The sequence below is a fragment of the Hylobates moloch genome, unplaced genomic scaffold, assembly GCF_009828535.3.
Source record: "Hylobates moloch isolate HMO894 unplaced genomic scaffold, HMol_V3 SCAFFOLD_16, whole genome shotgun sequence".
NCBI classification, from domain to species: domain Eukaryota; kingdom Metazoa; phylum Chordata; class Mammalia; order Primates; family Hylobatidae; genus Hylobates; species Hylobates moloch.
The window spans coordinates 58,064,458-58,082,246 of NW_026652291.1; the positions used below are offsets into that span (position 1 = coordinate 58,064,458).

General features: G+C 45.0%; 1 protein-coding gene and 1 pseudogene across 1 annotated transcript; one reads left to right on the forward strand and one right to left on the reverse strand.

The window, feature by feature from the left end:
• Positions 1-472: 472 nt before the first annotated feature.
• On the reverse strand, positions 473-7,082 carry LOC116484696 (coiled-coil domain-containing protein 107-like; annotated as a pseudogene).
• Positions 7,083-10,010: 2,928 nt separating this feature from the next.
• METTL17 (methyltransferase like 17) lies at positions 10,011-17,200 on the forward strand. The gene is made up of 14 exons (XM_032180406.2): positions 10,011-10,129; positions 10,282-10,435; positions 10,516-10,650; positions 12,283-12,364; positions 12,700-12,781; positions 13,280-13,353; positions 14,129-14,223; positions 14,713-14,783; positions 14,963-15,070; positions 15,334-15,402; positions 16,070-16,120; positions 16,378-16,461; positions 16,696-16,880; positions 16,955-17,200. The coding sequence occupies exons 1-14, from the start codon at positions 10,055-10,057 to the stop codon at positions 17,058-17,060; spliced, it is 1,371 nt and encodes a 456-aa protein (XP_032036297.1). The 5' UTR covers positions 10,011-10,054; the 3' UTR covers positions 17,061-17,200.
• Positions 17,201-17,789: the final 589 nt, after the last annotated feature.

The following is a 17,789-nucleotide window of genomic DNA, read 5'->3' on the forward strand; positions in this document are numbered from 1 at the left end:
TGGCTCACACTTGTAATCCCAGCACTTTGGGAGGCCGAGGCGGGCGGATCACGAGGTCAGGAGATCGAGACCACGGTGAAACCCCGTCTCTACTAAAAATACAAAAAATTATCGGGCAGTGGTGGCATCTGATGCGTCTGGCCGGGTGCGGTGGCTCACGCCTGTAATCCCAGCACTTTGGGAGGCCGAGGTCAGGAGATAGAGACCATGCTGGCTAACACGGTGATACCCCGTCTCTACTAAAAAAAAACAAAAAAATTAGCCAGGCATGGTGGCGGGCACCTGTAGTCCCAGCTACTCAGGAGGCTGAGGCAGGAGAATGGCGTGAACCCAGGAGGCAGAGCTTGCAGTGAGCCGAGATCGCATCACTGCACTCCAGCCTGGGTGAGAGAGCAAGACTCTGTCTCAAAAAAAAAAAAAAAAATCTGATGCATCATAAACAGAAATGTCTCCAGGAGCCAGGTAGGTGTTGTCACTGACTGAACAGACAGGAGAGAGGAGTGGAGTCAGTGGAGACCCCTGAGCTTTTGTCTTAAAAGGAGCAGTGGCTGCTACTTAGGAAGACATGACTGGCCAGGTGTCGTGGCTCACACCTGTAATCCCAGTACTTTGGGAGGCCAAGGCGGGCAGATTGCTTGAGCCCAGGGATTTGAGACCAGCCTGTGCAACATGGCAAAACCCCATATCTACAAAAAAATTACTAGTTGGGTGCCACCTCACTACACGCCTGTAGTCCCAGCTACTAGGGAGGCTGAGGTGGGAAGATCACTTGAGCCTTGAGCCTGGGAGGTGGAGGTTGCAGTAAGCTGAGATTGCACCACTACACTCTAGCCTGGGCAACAGAGTGGAATTCTGTCTCAAAAAAAAAAAAAAAAAAGAAGAAGACACGACTTAAGAAGAAGTAACTGCTATTTAGCTTTAGTTGATCATCACATTGAGCTAATGGTGGCCCAATATGGCCACATTTTTAGCTATTTTAAGGTAAGTCGGGAATCTAAATTTTTTGTTTTTTTGGTTTTTTGGGTTTTTTCTTTGAGATGGATTCTCGCTCTGTCCCCCAGGCTGGAGTGCAGTGGCGCAATCTCGGCTCACTGCAAGCTCCGCCTCCCAGGTTCACGCCATTCTCCTGCCTCAGCCTCCCAAGTAGTTGGGACTACATGCGCCCACCACCATACCCGGCTAATTTTTTGTATTTTTAGTAGAGATGGGGTTTCACCTGTTAACCAAGATGGTCTCAGTCTCCTGACCTCATGATCTGGCTGCCTCGGCCTCCCAAAGTGCTGGGATTACAGGCGTGAGCCACCACGCCCAGCCAGGAATCCAAATTTTTTATGTGAAAATCTCCATTTGGAAAGGTTGCCACCATATCCAAAAATTATTAAAAAAAAAAAAAAAGCAAACAAACAAAAAACACTGCATAGGCCAATCAGAATAGGTCTTGAGCCAGATATACCTGCTGTGACTGTAATATGTGAGTTTAGCCTCATGTTATAAACACTTGAGTACAGCTCGTTCTATCCATTGAGACTATATGCATCACAGAGGGACTACACTACGCCTCAGTCCTGTTTACATCCTCATCACCTATAAAACTGCATCCCACACAACATATATTTTCAAACTTGCAGCCAGGCATGGTGGCTCACGCCTGTAATCCCAGCATTTTGAGAAACTAAGGCAGGAGGATCACTAAAGGCCAGGAGTTTGAGACACACCTGGCAACAAAGCAAGACCCCATCTTTACAAAAAAATTAAAAAATTATCCTGGCATGGAGGCATGTTCCTATAGTCCCAGCTACTCGGGAGGCTGAGGCAGGAGGATCACCTGTGCCCAGGAGGTTGAGGCTGCAGTGAACTATGCTTGTGCCACTGTACTCCAGCCTGGGCAACAGGCTGAGACCCTGTCTCTAATAAATAAATGAATGAATAAACAAATAAATAAATGAATAAATTAAAACTTGCTTAATAATTTAAGGAATTAAGGAATTCCACAGAATGAGATGGCTAAGTCCTATTAGCTCTACCTTCAGTCCTGTTCAGGTCAATATTTGTGTCCATATTCATATAAGGGCATTAACAATAACATTGCATCTTCAGGTGACGAGAATGTAAAAAGATAGTGAAAAATATGTGAATTAATTTTGTTGTAAGATTACATACAGTTCAAGGGTCTAATTCCAATGTTTCTCACCTAGAACTTGACCCAGTGATTTAACATCTCTAACCACTCACACCTTCCTTACCTTCGATACACTTCCCCATCTCTGTGCATTTTCCCATGCCAATCTTTTTGCAGGCACTATCCATCCCTTCCCAAATGCCCCAGCAAACCCTTGCTCACCTTCATGACCCTGCTCAGGTGAAGCCTCCTTGTAGAAACCTTCCTAGACCCAATGGGCAAAGTAACTTCCTCCATCTCTGTGCTCCTGAAAAGCAATGTTCATATAAGGGTTATTGCTTCTATCACATATTTAGTTTCTCTGCTTCTCCATAAGTTACTTAAGGACCAAGACTACGTTTCATGTATCTTAACATACCCTGTGACTAACACAGTTTCAGGAGTACAGTGCGCAGTACATAAATGCCTCATTTATAAAGATTAAATTCCCATTTTACATAGTGAAATACAAGCACTAGGAATGTAAACAACAGCTGTGTAGAAAGAAGCACAAATGTGAATGAATGCAAGATTTTGGAAACCTAAGTTGGAGTTGTTTATACATTGGATATTCATTCTTTTTTTTAATCAAGAACAAACTTTGTTGAACTTTGTACCCTATTAACAGAAGTTAAAAAAATAAAAAAGAACAGACTCTGTTTTACTAAACCCTCAGCTGTTGTCCCTCCTTCCCAGCTGGGGCTGTGACTGGATCCCTTTTCCACAGCCTTGCTGCATTTCTCCTTAGCACCTGCTCCACCTGCCAGGAAGTAGCTAGTTTCCATGTCTCTGTGCTCCAGTTTATGGACTCCTCCCAGGTCTGACCATCAGCAGCCTCCTCCTCATCTTCCTTTATACATAAGTCCTCAGGAAAAGGTATGCTGGTCTCTGGTTCTGAAGCCACCATACCCTTATCTGGCTTGCTATCTTGTAGCAGCTTCACGGTTCATAGCTGCATGTTCAGAAGCTCCTACTGGGCTCCAGCCAGAGTAGTCACACACTCAAAAAGGGGGTCCATTTGGGCCACCAGATTGTCCAGGTGCTGCTCTGTCTGGGTCAGCTGTTGCTCCAGCTGCAATGGTTGCTTCTTGCCTGACTCTTCTTGGAGAACCGCAGCTTCATCTTTCCCCTGTTGTGGAAGAAGAAAAGCGCAATACTGCAGCAAAAGTGTTCTGCTCCATCACCTCAGTCTCCAAAGCTAGTAAGGAGAGGGGTGTCATTTAAGGTAGAGAAAGCTATTAGGTTTTTACTTCAGAGAATCACAATTACTTCTAGTCTAGTTCCTCACCCAGCACATGAAGCAACATGTCAACGTGTCCCACACATGGTCATTCGGTCTGCTGAAACACCTCCAGGAATGAGCAGCTCTCTCGCGTTTGATTGAGCTCTGGTTGTTAGACAGTTCATATACAAAGCCAGAATTTGTCCTTCATGTATCTTCTTTCCATAGCGCTGATTAGAGCCTTCCAAAATAATGGCTCTTCAACGTGATAGTTCCTTAGGAATTTGAAGACAACAGGCATACTCTTGCTCCCTTTCCTGAGTTTTTTCTGGTTTAATATCCTCGATCTTTTCAGTCAGGGCTAATTTTGCATAGTTTTCTCTGGTTGCTTTACTGAACATATAGTGCTCTTAAGGCAGTTCTGGGAGAAGAAAATTTCCAGGAACGTTCTGATCAGTAGATAAAGCACAACACCTGTTCCTACCATTGATTTGGGAAGTAGGTTGTCACATCACACCATAAACTTATTAGTCAACAGGTATGCCTAAGTCTCTCTCATAAGTGCTGCTGCTAAGAAATGTCTTCTTCCAGACTGTACTCAGGCCAAAGGATAGAATTTACTAAACTATCCTTGTTAAATTTCATTATTAAATCCAGTCACTCATCCTAGCCTGTCATGTCTACCTGGGATCATTATTAGCTGTCTCTTCTAGTTTCTTTTTTTTTTTTTTTTTTTTTTTTTGAGACGGAGTCTCGCTCTGTCACCCAGGCTGGAGTGCAGTGGCGCAATCTTGGCTCAATGCAAGCTCCGCCTCCTGGGTTCACGCCATTCTCCTGCCTCAGCCTCTCCAAGTAGCTGGGACTACAGGCGCCCGCCACCACGCCCAGCTAATTTTTTGTATTTTTAGTAGAGACGGGGTTTCACCGTGTTAGCCAGGATAGTCTTGATCTCCTGACCTCGTGATCCGCCCGTCTCGGCCTCCCAAAGTGCTGGGATTACAAGCGTGAGCCACCACGCCCGGCCCCTCTTCTAGTTGCATACATCAAAATTGGTTCAATCGGTTCTATTTTCTAATGCAAATAAATAATAGGGTCAGGGCTGAAGATACCGTCCTGGAAAGTTTACTTTCCAAAATGTACCGTCAACTCATATTTAAGGGCCTCCCTCCCTAGGAGAACATGAGACCACTTGATGTCTTGAACTCTACAAACACTACGGTTGCCGCAATCAACCCCTTGTGCCACAGTTGGCCCCACTTCAGTAGTATGAACACTAGCTGGGTGTCCAGCTCCACCAGTTGCTGCTCTGGGTGACCTCAAGCAAGTGGCTACTCTTCATTAGATTGTAGGAAAATTAAATGTGATGGTCATTATTCATTTACAGTTTACCACATGCCTTTCACATTCAGCCTTACCTCCCTGAATCCTTAAAATTACTCTATAATGTTGGAGGCCAATCAACTATTATCTTCATTTTACAGACAGGGGAAACTGTATCTTGCTCTCAGTACTATGGCGCCCCCATGAGAGATGCAGACTCAGAGAACCCCCACCCCTGGCCATCTCTGCATCTGCAACACTTGTACAACACAAAAGCCACAATGGCTGAAGTGTACAGCATTCCCAAAAGCAGCACCCTGACCCTGGCCCCCTCATGCTGGTCCTTGAGCAGCAATTGCCAGCATTCTGTGGCCCCAGGGCCCACGTGGGTTGGGTTCCCTGTGGAAGGAGGGCAAAGTAGATATTCATTCTTTTAGAGATTTTACATAAAGATCTGTGTGGTTTTTTAGGTTTATGTTAGTTGACATGGAATGAAGGCATTAATCAGGTCAAGACTAAAATCTAGAGAAGATAAATCCAATGCACATGGAGCAGTGGAATCACTTCAGGAGGAACTGAACAGACTGCTTTAATCCACTGCAGAATTTTGAACAGCAAGAAATCCAAAGACTCAAGTTTCCAGCATAGAGGTGTGATGAGATGGAGAATGTTTGTATGAAGAGAGAAACAGGGGTGTTGCTAAAAACAAAAAAGCTGGGTTCCTCCTTGAAATGGCCCTCCCTTGCTCTATTTGTTTTGGGTTTTAGGCCCCCCCTTTACATAACATGGCTCTTTGGCATGCTGGAATAGGATTAAAAAGAAGAAAGAGGCCAGGCATGGTGGCTCACACCTGTAATCCTAGCACTTTAGGAGGCCGAGGCAGGTGGATCGCCTGAGGTCAGGAGTTCGAGACCAGCCTGGCCAACACAGAAAAACCCCATCTCTACTAAAAATACAAAAAAAAAAAAAAAAATAGCTGGGTATAGTGGCGCATGCCTGTAAACCCAGCTACTCGGGAGGCTGAGGCAGGAGAATCGCTTGAACCCAGAAGGCAGAGGTTGCAGTGAGCCGAGATCGTGCCATTGCACTACAGCCTGGGCAACAAGAGTGAAACTCTGTCTTTAAAAAAAAGAAGAAGAAGAAGAGAAAGAGGAAGAGGAAGAAGAAAGAGGAGGAGGAGGAGGAGGAGGGAGAGGAAGTTGAACTGGCTTGTAGAAGATTTCATAGATGTCTGATGCCCAGAGTACTATCAGAGCTTGAATAGAAACATCTCCACCAAATTCAAAGTAGAAATTTGGAACAAGATTTGAACAAGAAAAAAAATACCACTTCCCATAACACAGTCTCCTCCTCTCCTAGCTTTAGCCCTTAACACAGAGCGTGGCACATCTAACACGGTCAGTAAAGAATTCCACTAACTCAAGAATGAAAAATAAACTCCCTATCATGGATAAATGTCTTTTCCCATTATATATCTTTCTTTCCTCTTTATCTTCTCTTTCTTCATCCCTTTCTTCTCACATTTTTTCTTCATTTTCTGTATAATAGCAAGTCTCCTAGGCTAGGTGGCTGTGCTGGCCATTCCCAGTGATTCTCAAAAACACAAACAGATCCTTCTGGAAAGTTCTGTCTTGAATTGGTCCCTGTTGCAGGTCAGGACATTAGAAATGGCATTTCTAAAAGGCTTGGAGAAGTAGATGATAAGCCAGAGTTTCCTTCTTGGGATTCCTCTCCCGAGTCTGAACTGGAAAGCATTGACCTAGTTGTTACATAATGGAGGCCCCCAACCCAGAGCATTTTAATGGGATAATTTTTAGATTTTCTTGAGAAACATGAACAGAGAATAGAAAGACTTCTACATTCTCTCACTGCCCTGGCCATTCCGGTCCCTATTTCAGGGTCTCAGTCCCTCAGGAGAGATATACAAGACTCCCAGTGGGTGTCCAATCCTTGGATTTTCCTCTAAGACTTTATCCATGTGTTAAGAGTCCACACTGCACATCTAAAGAAGCTCCTATGTGACCAAGATTCATCTTCTGAGGATATCAGCGATCCTTTCATGCCATCCCATGCCAAGACTAACACTGCTCTGTGGTGATCCCCCATCCTATATCTGTAGGAAGCCATGCTGGGTCTGCCCCAGCTAGAGTTTTAAAAATCTACAATCCCTCCAGAACCTCCTTGCTTTCCTCAACATAGATTTTTGCCAAAGGAGATCAGATCCAATTGGAAGATCCCTGCCCCGGAGCAGAATACTTTGTAATTGGATTAGTCTCAATAGCAGCAGTAGTTCTGGCCTTGAATATGAGTTAATCAGCCAAGTCGCAACACAAGGAAGCCGACTACACCAGAAAACCCTGTACAATCCGTGAGTTTCTTCATGGTTGAGTCTCAGATGAATCATCATATTGATCTGACTCATGCCTCTCCTGCCTTAGGCCAAGAGACTGAGGCTTCACCTGGGGTCTGCCTCTTTCCCACTCCAGAGTCAAATGAGCCCCCAAGGAGTAAGAAAAAAATGTGATTGATTCTGATTTGCACCCCAGTCTTTTTTTAATCAATCATAACGAATCAAATATTTACATTAGAAGATATCTTGTATTGTGAAAAAAAAGGAAGGAATAAAAGAAGGGAGGAAGAAAAGAAGTGGGAGGGTGGGAGAGAAAGGAAACAATAGAATAAGGCAGGCGCAGAGGCTTATACGCCTGTAATCCCAACATTTTGGGAGGCCAAGGCCAGAGGATCGCTTGAGCTCAGGAGGTCAAGACCAGCCTGGGCAACATGGAAAGACCCCATCTCTAGAAAAAAATAAAAAATTAGCCAGGCACAGTGGCATACACCTGTCGTCCCACCTATTCAGGAGGCTGACGTAGGAGAATCGCTTGAACCTAGGATGTGTGGCTGCAGTGAGCCATGTTCTCACCACTGCACTCCAGCCTGGGTGACAGAATGTCACCTGTCTTAAAAAGAAAAGAAAAGAATAGGCTAGAAAAAGAAGAAAAGAAAGCAGTAAGTGACATAAGACCAAGAGGAAAAAGGGAAACTTGAGCATCATCTGTCCTCCCAGTGGCCTACGGAGGGAAAAGGATGGACACTGAGCTTCACAGCCCACAGCAAATCAGGCAAAGTCACTTCTGCAAACACTGATAACCTACTAAAACCCAAGCACAGAATAAGACAGACACTGAGATTCAGAGATAAAGTCAAGATGGCTCCTACTGCTGCAGGGGAACTAGAATGACTCAGAATCCCAGACAGGTCATGTTTGAAGAGGCCATTCATTCACTACCAGTGAGGTGAAAGTTGCATCCCTTTCTCCCTTCTCTCCTTCTCTTATCCTGGAGTGCAAACATTGTGTGGAGCACAAACATTGTGTGAAGCCCTTACATAGGCGCGATGGCTTACACGTTGGAGTTGAACTACTATGAAGGTACGTGAGATCTAGTGATTCCCTTGGATAAATTTCCTACAAGGAATCATTTCACAAAGCTTTATGGGCAGCAAATGCCCATAATTTGGATGGTGGCTTTTGGAGCCATGACATGATCTCAGCTATATGAATAGAATTCTGAGGACAACAAGCTGAGGGATTTACTCAAGAGCTCTGACTAGCTGACAGTAGAAACTTGGCAGATCTTCCAACGCACACATCTAGTATGGCCCAATCTTCAGAATTATCTTTGCATTTGGGCAAGAAGAGGCCCCATCGCCAGCATCCTGGCATTTGGGCAAGATTAGCACAAAAAATGAGGGATGACTTCAGGAGTAAGAACCTTTGAGACTGCCTGGGTTGTGGACTTGTTAATAGTCTGGAGAGATAGCATCAACAGGTATCAATTTAATGGTTCCACTCCTCAGATATCTCTAGGGCAGAATCCTCAGCCCAGGGCACACACAGGATCACGACTATGAATGTGAGCATTCTCACTGGAGGGGTAGAGGTCACTGTGGTGACCCTTTTGGGCACCCAGGAAAGATTCCCAGGTAAAAGGAGGACTGAGGAAAAGTTGGAAAAGAGGCAAGTGTTAGCCTAGGATGTGTCAGTGGGCCATGCATTCATCTACAGGAAGGGCGGTTCCGCATGGAAGAGGCAGAGCGGCCCTTCTCCCCTTGTCCACCCATGTCTCCTCACCCCTAGATGAGGAGCCCTGAGAGAGCTGGCAGGCTGTGGTCGGTGAGGGATGCAGATTTGGGGAAGAAGTTGAATAAGGGAGACGACCACAGAAGGACAGTCCAATTAGGGCGCTGGGGCCTGAGATCCCTGGACCACCTGCGGCGGGGCCTGATGACCCAGGAGTCTAGCCCTCCAGATGAACTGGCTGGTTCCACACACAGGTCAAGTGGATGTGCTGGGAGAACATCCTAAACCTGTAACGGAAATTAGGGGGCCAGGAGCCCACAGAAATCACACACCGGGTGAGCTCCAGTGTTCGGAGACTGAGAGGTAGCAGTTGTCCACTGTCAGGTTCCGAAAATAGACATGGCCTTGCATATGTCATTTATCCTTCTGATGCTCTGGTGAATGAAGGTGTTGATGAGCTTGCAGACTCTGGAAACCATTCCCTTATGCTACATTATCACGTCAAAATAGTGGCTGGACCCACCTGAGATTCTGCACCTTAGGTAATCAGACGGCTTCTGTGTAAGTCCTGGACCTGGGGGAAACAGTCTGATGTAGCAGCAGACACAGGAGAGTCGCCATCAGAACCATGTTTTCTGTGAAGTGGGGATCAGTCCTTTTCCCTGAAGTACCTAGCACATAGGTGTTCTCAGTAAGCGTTATGTTAGCTTACTAATAAGACTGGTCTCATTTGAAGAGAAATTAACAAATGTAAAAAAATAAATAAATAAACCTATTAACTAGGTTTAATATTTATCAAACTATTAACTATTTAATAATTATTTAACTATTAATTTCTGTTATCTTCAGTCGCTTAAATCTGATTTTTTCTCTTCTTTCCGTTACTGCAGTCTCCCTTTTTCACACAGGGAAACAACCCAAGACTCAGAGTTCTCCGCGGAGGAATGCAAAGAACACAGGAAGTCAGTACTCCCAGAAACCGTCTTTGCTGGCGCGCTCACACCCAACTCCATCCCGCCCCCGTCCCGCCCCGCCCCACCCTCTTGATTTCTGGCGCCGGTGACCAGGCCCAACGCAGCCTTCAAGTCGGCCCAAACACGATTTCCGCCTCAAAGATTATTTATATAACCATTGCTTATTGGCTGCTGGCAAACACTCGCTCTTCTGGTTGGCTGAAACTGTCGGGAGAAGTTCTGCGAAGGCTGCTCTTTGCGGCTTTGGGACTGAGGGTCACAGGCACCTACATTTCCGTTTCCGGTTCGTCTCCGGAGCCATGGCGGCGGCACTGAAGTGTCTACTGACGTTAGGAAGATGGTGCCCCGGCCTTGGAGTAGCTCCCCAAGCCCGGGTGAGTGCCTACATTCCCTGCTGTCGGAGAGACTCTGGATCTGCAGAGACATCTCCGCGCAGAGGAGGAGCGCTCCTGGCAGCCCCCGTCCTAGCGAGCGCCAGCAACTTTCCTTTCTGCCAGGAAATCAACCTACCTTTCTCTGCCTGCAGGCGCTCGCCGCCCTAGTACCTGGAGTGACCCAGGTAGATAACAAGTCCGGTTTCCTGCAGAAGAGACCTCATCGCCAGCACCCTGGCATCCTAAAGCTGCCGCACGTGCGGCTGCCACAGGCACTGGCTAACGGTGCCCAGTTACTGCTACTTGGTGAGTAACGGCGGGAAAGCGAGAAGAAACGGGACTGGACCTGCATGCAAGTGATTCCGCTTTTCATCTTTGACCCATAGAGAGCGCTGGGCCCACTATGGAGAATCAGGTGCAAACACTGACCAGTTATCTCTGGAGCAGACATTTGCCTGTAGAGCCAGAGGAGTTGCAAAGACGGGCTAGGCATCTTGAGAAAAAATTCCTGGAAAACTCAGGTAGGACTTAAGAATAATTAAAAAGTAGGCGAGATTGAAATATCGGTTAGAAATGAAGAGTAATAAATAATTTTACAGTCTCTCAGATACTGAAGTCTCTTATTTGACTTTCTCGATCTCCTGACCTCGTGATCCGCCCGCCTCGGCCTCCCAAAGTGCTGGGATTACAGGCTTGAGCCACCGCGCCCGGCCTTCTTATTTGACTTTCTAACCAGAGCAGCAGTTGTTACAATGATGCCTTACTAAAAGAAGGTAGATTATTTTAGAGATTGCTTAGGTAAGGGTCAGAATGTCCCAGTATACTGTTTTTTGTTTGTTTGTTTGTTTTGTTTTTTCGTTTTTGCTTTGAGACAGAGTCTTGCTCTGTCACCCAGGCTGAAGTGTAATGGCTCGATCTCGGCTCACTGCAACCTCCGCCTTCCGGGTTTAAGTGATTTTCCTGCCTCAGCCTCTTCAGTAGCTGGGATTACAGGCGTGCACCACCACACCCGGCTAACTTGTATTTTTAGTAGAGATGGGGTTTCATCATGGTGGCCAGGCTAGTCTCGAACTTCTGACCTCAGGTGATCCCCCCACCTTGGCCTCCCAAAGTGCTAGGATTACAGGCATGAACCACCGCGCCTGGCCACCAATATACTGTTAAAATCTAGATTTTTTTTTTTTTCCTGCAAGTCCACTGGATTAGGACCTTCTAAGTTTTTATTCAGGTAAAATAAAGTCCCTGGATGGTCCCTGCCCGGTACTGAAACCCTCTTTTGGGATAAGAGGGTAAATATAATTCATCAAGTTAGTTTCATGATTGTGAGCTCCTTGACACTACCATTTATTCATCCTGCATTCCCTACACACCTCACAGTACCTGGCTCACAGTAGGTGATCAGTAGATACTTGCTAAATAGTACTGAACTGAACAGTCATGAGACCTAGATTTTCAGATTTCTTTCCTCTCCATAGGAATAGTGGAGACCATCAAAACCTTAAATTTTGGAGAAGTGAAGAAATCCAAAAAAATAATGTCCTTGGCCTACCCTTTAAAAAAAAAATTTTTTTTTTTTTTGAGGCAGAGTCTTGCTCTGTTGCCTAGGCTATAGTGCAGTGGCGCGATCTCAGCTCACCACAACCTCTGCCTCCCGGTTTCAAGTGATTCTCCTGCCTCAGCTTCCCAAGTAGCTGGGAATACAGGTGCACGCCACCACGCCCGGCTAATTTTTGTATTTTTCGTAGAGAGAGGTTTTCACCATGTTGGTCAGGCTGTTCTCGAACTCCTGACCTCGTGATCCGCCTGCCTCAGCCTCCCAAAGTGCTGGACTTATAGGCGTGAGCCACCGCACCCAGCTTACCCTTTAAATTTTTATCACACTTTCCTTTAATGTAAAACAAACCTGTGGGACAGGATTGGTTAAGCTGAATAAACCATTCTTATAAGCAAAATGCTACCTGATACAATCTGTTAGTGATAGTTGTTACTGTTAATTCTTGCCTGAAACTTTTCTCTAGGTTTGTCGTCTCTCTCGAGCTTTAAGGCTTTTCTTAGGTGGAGTCGGGGAGGACTGGGTGGGCAGTATATTCAGATATTGGATCTGAGCCCTGTTCTCCCTAGGTCCTGACTTCCAGTCCTTGTTCTCACCATAGACTTATCTCAGACAGAGGAGAAAGTTCGTGGAGCAGTGCTACATGCACTACGTAAAACTACCTACCATTGGCAAGAACTGAGGTAAGGGGGCCTAGAAGAGGTGCACAAGAAAGAAAAGGCAGACTTCAGAAAGAGAGTTGGGGGAGTACAATTACACAATCAATTTAGTATTTTCTTTTACATCATCTGACCTTAAAAGGATCAATTTAGTATTTGAAAAAGCTAAAGTACGAAGTTTCGAGCACTGAAGTTTGAAAATTTAGTGTTTGTAAGTCTCCCCGGGACCCTTTTGTATTGGGGAGTGAAAGGCCTGAGCTGGAAGAGCCCTTTCCAAGATGTCATTTTCTAAATCTAGAAGGTAACTATGGGATTAAGGTTATTTACTAGTATGTACGACTCTCTAATTTTAATGGCAGCTACACTGAGGGACTGAGCCTGGTGTATATGGCAGCAAGACTGGATGGTGGCTTTGCAGCAGTCTCCAGAGCATTCCATGAGGTGAAAGTCCCTTAACTTCCAACCTGAACTTTTTGACCATCAGTTCCCTATTCATAAAGTAGTTTTCTAGGATGGGGATTCTTGGGACATTGCATATGCATTTTTTTTTTTTTTTAAGAGGATCTCCACTGGACACAGTGGGCTCCTGCCTGCAGTCCCAACTGTTTGGGAGGCTGAGGCAGGAGGATTGCTTGAGCCAGTTTGAGGCTGCAGTGAGCTGTGATCTCCACTGTACTCCAGCCTGGTGACAGAGTGAGACCTCATCTCTTAAAAAAATACAAAATAAAGACATTCTCTTTATCCTGTGAAAGCTTTCTGTGACCCAAGAAAGGTTTAGAATCACTATTTTAGGAGATTCTTATCCCATAAGGTATTTATATCGAATCTCAAAAGGCATTCACATCTCACATCCTCTGTGATAGCCTCCTAATTCATATTTCTCAAGGTCCTAAATAAGTATCTAATTACCCTACTGTGGGATTTTGTATATTTCTTCAGATCCGGGCTCGAAATCCAGCATTTCAGCCACAAACTTTGATGGACTTTGGCTCAGGTACTGGTTCTGTCACCTGGTGAGTAACTTTCTTCAGCCCTGTCTTGGTCAATTTTAGCTCTAGAAAGCCATACTTACACCACTCCAAAATTAACAGACTGGAAAACCACAGGGAGAATAGGCAAGTTGGGAATCTGTAATGTTTCTTCCATCAGATTAGGCAAGGCAGAAGAAGGTATATGGATTGGGGCCAGAACTTAAAGAAATGTCAAGTGAGAAAAGGTGCATGTTTAGAAAAATTAAAAAGAAAAGGAATTATCAATCAAAGTTTTTTTGCCTACACATAGTATTTTGAGTCTACCTTTTTTTTTTCTTTTTTGAGACGGTGTCTCGCTCTGTCGCCCAGGCTGGAGTGCAGTGGCACAATCTCGGCTCACTGCAGCCTCCACTCCCGGGTTCAAGCGATTCTCCTTCCTCACCCTCCCGAATAGCTGGGACTACAGGTGCCCGCCACCACACCCAGCTAATTTTTGTATTTTTAGTAGAGATGGGGTTTCACCATATTGGCCAGGTTGGTCTCTAACTCCTGACCTTGTGATCCACCGCCTCGGCCTCCCAAAGTGCTGGGATTACAGGCGCGAGCCACTGCGCCCAGCTGAGTCTACCTTTTTTTTTTTTAGGAGTTGTAAATAAAACAAGAAAATAACACTATTAGTTATTTTATTACTAACTGTACAACTATTTTAACATAACACTGTCTTTTCCCAGAGGTGGGGTTGGGTGTAAATGGGTCTCTTGTAGAGATGACTCTTGGTCATGGGAATTGGTGATTTATAATAATTTTGCTGTCTTAGGGCTGCTCACAGTATTTGGGGCCAGAGCCTACGTGAATATATGTGTGTGGACAGATCAGCTGCCATGTTGGTTTTGGCAGAAAAACTACTGAAAGGTAGGTGCAAGAGCACTTCCAAAGTTGAGAGAGTTAAGAAAGCAAAGGGGTACTAGCAAAAGTGTTTTACTGGGAAGTAGAGAAGAGGGTAAAAATTAAGATGAATCTGGTTTACTTTTAAAGTTATAGTTAAGCAAAGGGTGGTATTAGAGGTTTCTGCTGGACTGAGGATGGGTTGGGTAAGAATCAAAGGACAGGAGGCCTAATATTCTCCCTGCCTTTTTTTTTTTTTTCTTTTTTTTTTTTAATTAGAGGTAGGGTCTCCATATGTTACCCAGGCGGGTCTCAAACTCCTGGCCTCAAGCTATCCTCCCACTTCAGCCTCTAGGGTAGCTGGGATTACAGGCACGCACCGCCATACCTGGCTTATCCCTGCCCTTTTTGATATACACTTTCCCTATTCTTGGGGCCATGTTTCTTATCTGGATATCTCTTCAGTTTATACCTAACTTCCTACACACTCACAGATGCCTCTTCTTTTCTCCGCAGGTGGTTCAGAATCTGGGGAGCCTTATATTCCAGGTGTCTTTTTCAGACAGTTTCTACCTGTATCACCCAAGGCAAGTGGCAGTGTTTAGAATATTCTAAATGTGGAATGTGGCAGATGGAAAACTGTGGCTTGAGCTTTGCAGCCCAGCACTGAGTGTTAGAAGATAAAAGAAATTTAGCGGCTAGGACTTTGTTGTATTTTGGGATGCAAAGATGTTGAGTCTGTCATGTTCCTTGTCTTGGTCCTCAGGTGCAGTTTGATGTAGTAGTGTCAGCCTTTTCCTTAAGTGAACTGCCCAGCAAGGCTGACCGCGCTGAGGTAGTTCAAACCTTATGGCGTAAGACAGGTCATTTCCTGGTGAGTTAAAATTCCTTGTTCTCCTTAAGTCTTAAAGCAGCTTCATGGATTTCATGCCTTTGCTTCTCTCATTGTCTTTATTCTTCACCGTTTTTCTCCTTTATGGGTTTCTTTATCCCTCTTTGAGGGTCTTCATCCTGATTATATAATACCTATTTCCTTTTAGGACTCCTTCTCCCTCTATGATTGCTCTTACAGAGCTACTGACATTTATACTTTCATGTAATTTAAGTCTTCTGCATATTTTCCCCTTTTGTGAACAGGTACTGGTGGAGAATGGAACAAAAGCTGGGCACAGCCTTCTCATGGATGCCAGGGATCTGGTCCTTAAGGTAAGGCTTCTTCTTCCCTCACTCCCCCACCCATATGTCACCAATTACTGTTACTCTCTTGAAAACTAAAGAGACTGTCATATATTGACAAGGCTGACTCTCAGGAAACTGGGCATATAAAGTCATTATGATACAGAGCAGTGGTTGGCAAATGAGAGCCTGTGCATCAAATCCGACCTGCCACCTGTTTTTATATAAGCCATGCTTATTTGTGCCTCTGTTGTCTGTGACTGCTTTCACACTACAAACAGCAGAGTTGAGTAGTTGGGACAGAGATAGATTTTGCCTACTCTCTGGCCCTTTAAAAGAAACTTTGCGGACTCCTAATGTAGGGCATTGCTGAGCTAAGAACCTTGTCACGGGGGGAGAGTATGAGCCAGTGTATAATCATAAATTTAATTGTCCTGGAGTGGGATTTTTTTGAGAGTGGAGGTTGCTGACAAGGGAGAGCACCGTACTATGTGCCAAGTTCTTGCCTTTCTCCTGCAGCAAAGAGAAAGTTCTTTGTTTGGAGTATTAAAGATGCAGCCAGCTTAACTCAAAGGACATAGTTAATCGTTATTAGAATTGAATGTTAAAGGAGTCCTCAGTTTACTGAGTGCAGAGATTGAATTATGAAAATAGACCCCTGGCCCAGCTTTATTTCTTTTATTTCCTTTGATTTTAGGGAAAAGAGAAGTCACCTTTGGACCCTCGACCTGGTTTTGTCTTTGCCCCGGTAATTATTACTTCTACCTGTCCCACCACACAGATCAGAACTTAGGCGTGGCCGGGAAAAGTAAGATGGTAAAGCTCAGCCACTCTCCACTACTTTGTGTTGCTATCCAGTTCCTACCTAATGATTCCCCTGGCTCCTCCTACCCACTGCTCCTGTCCTCCCTTCTCCTTGGCCCCTTTTGACTCTATTGTTCTCAGTTTTTAAGTTTTGTGGTTGATGGCTCTTTTGTCTTACCTCATTTTTTTATGTGTTCACAGTGTCCCCATGAACTCCCTTGTCCCCAGTTGACCAACCTGGCCTGTAGCTTCTCGCAGGCGTACCATCCCATCCCCTTCAGCTGGGTAGGTACCTGGGGATATTGCAGCAGGAAGCAAACATCCTGGAAAAACAGGAAGAAAAAGAATCAGAGTTAAGAGGAGTTGGATAATTCGTAGAATAGCCTAGAGACTTTAGGGCCTACATGTATATGATTTATACATTGTAAAAAAGGACTGCAGGAATGGGGAAGAAGGGGCTTTACAAACTTTTTTCCCGTATCTTTTTCTTCTAAACAGTCTCTATGTTCCTTATCTTAGAACAAGAAACCAAAGGAAGAAAAGTTCTCTATGGTGATCCTTGCTCGGGGGTCTCCAGAGGAGGCTAATCGCTGGCCCCGTATCACTCAGCCTGTCCTTAAACGGCCTCGCCATGTGCATTGTCACTTGTGCTGTCCAGATGGGCATATGCAGCATGCTGTGATCACAGCCCGCCGGCACGGCAGGTATAGGGGATGTGACCAAAATTAGTGGGATGTGGCAGGAACCTGCAGCCCACATGAACATCTCGTTTCCATAGGGATTTGTATCGTTGTGCCCGTGTCAGCTCCTGGGGAGACCTTTTACCTGTGCTTACTCCATCTGCGCTTCCTCCATCTACTGCTCAAGATCCCTCTGAGAGTTGACAAGGATGTGTAACAAGTATTTTCTTCTATCATGCCTGCCAGGGCTGAAGCTGCCTGGTATCCAGGAGGGGAATGCTGGTATCCCCATATGTCTGTGTTTGTTTGAGATTTTTAATAATAAATAATAAATTTTTAAAGAATGGAAGTGGATTTTGTGATTCTTAAAAAGTGTAGAAGCTGGGCACGGTGGCATGTGTCTGCATTTCCAGCCACTCAGGAAGCTGAGGCAACAGGATCATTTGAGCCCAGGTGTTAAGGCTGCAGTGAACTTTGATTGTACCACTGCACTCCAGCATAGGTAACAGAGCAAGACGTCCTCTCTTAAAAAAAAAAAAACATGTAAAAGATATAGTTAATTCTCCTGGCCTATCCTGTAATGAAGAGCTTCCTCAGATTTTTGGTGCCAGGCTTCCCACACAAATCTGAAGCTCGCCCTCTCCTATTGTGGCAGTTCAGAGCTCCATAAGCTCATCGCTGTAATGATGAATGTGTAAGCTGATCATTAAAGCAGAAGTAGAAAAACCAGATTTCCATAAGCCCTTTGAATGTACAAGTTAAACATTAAAGCAGAAGCAAGAAAAATGGATAAGGAATTGGGGGAAGCTGGTGCCTGAGTACGAAAGCCGGAATACAAAAAAAGCAAGCCCTTTAAAGCCCCACCTATACTTTCTCTACCTCAGACCTAGCTGAGTGATAAAAGCATTCCTGCACATACAACCCATACCAGGA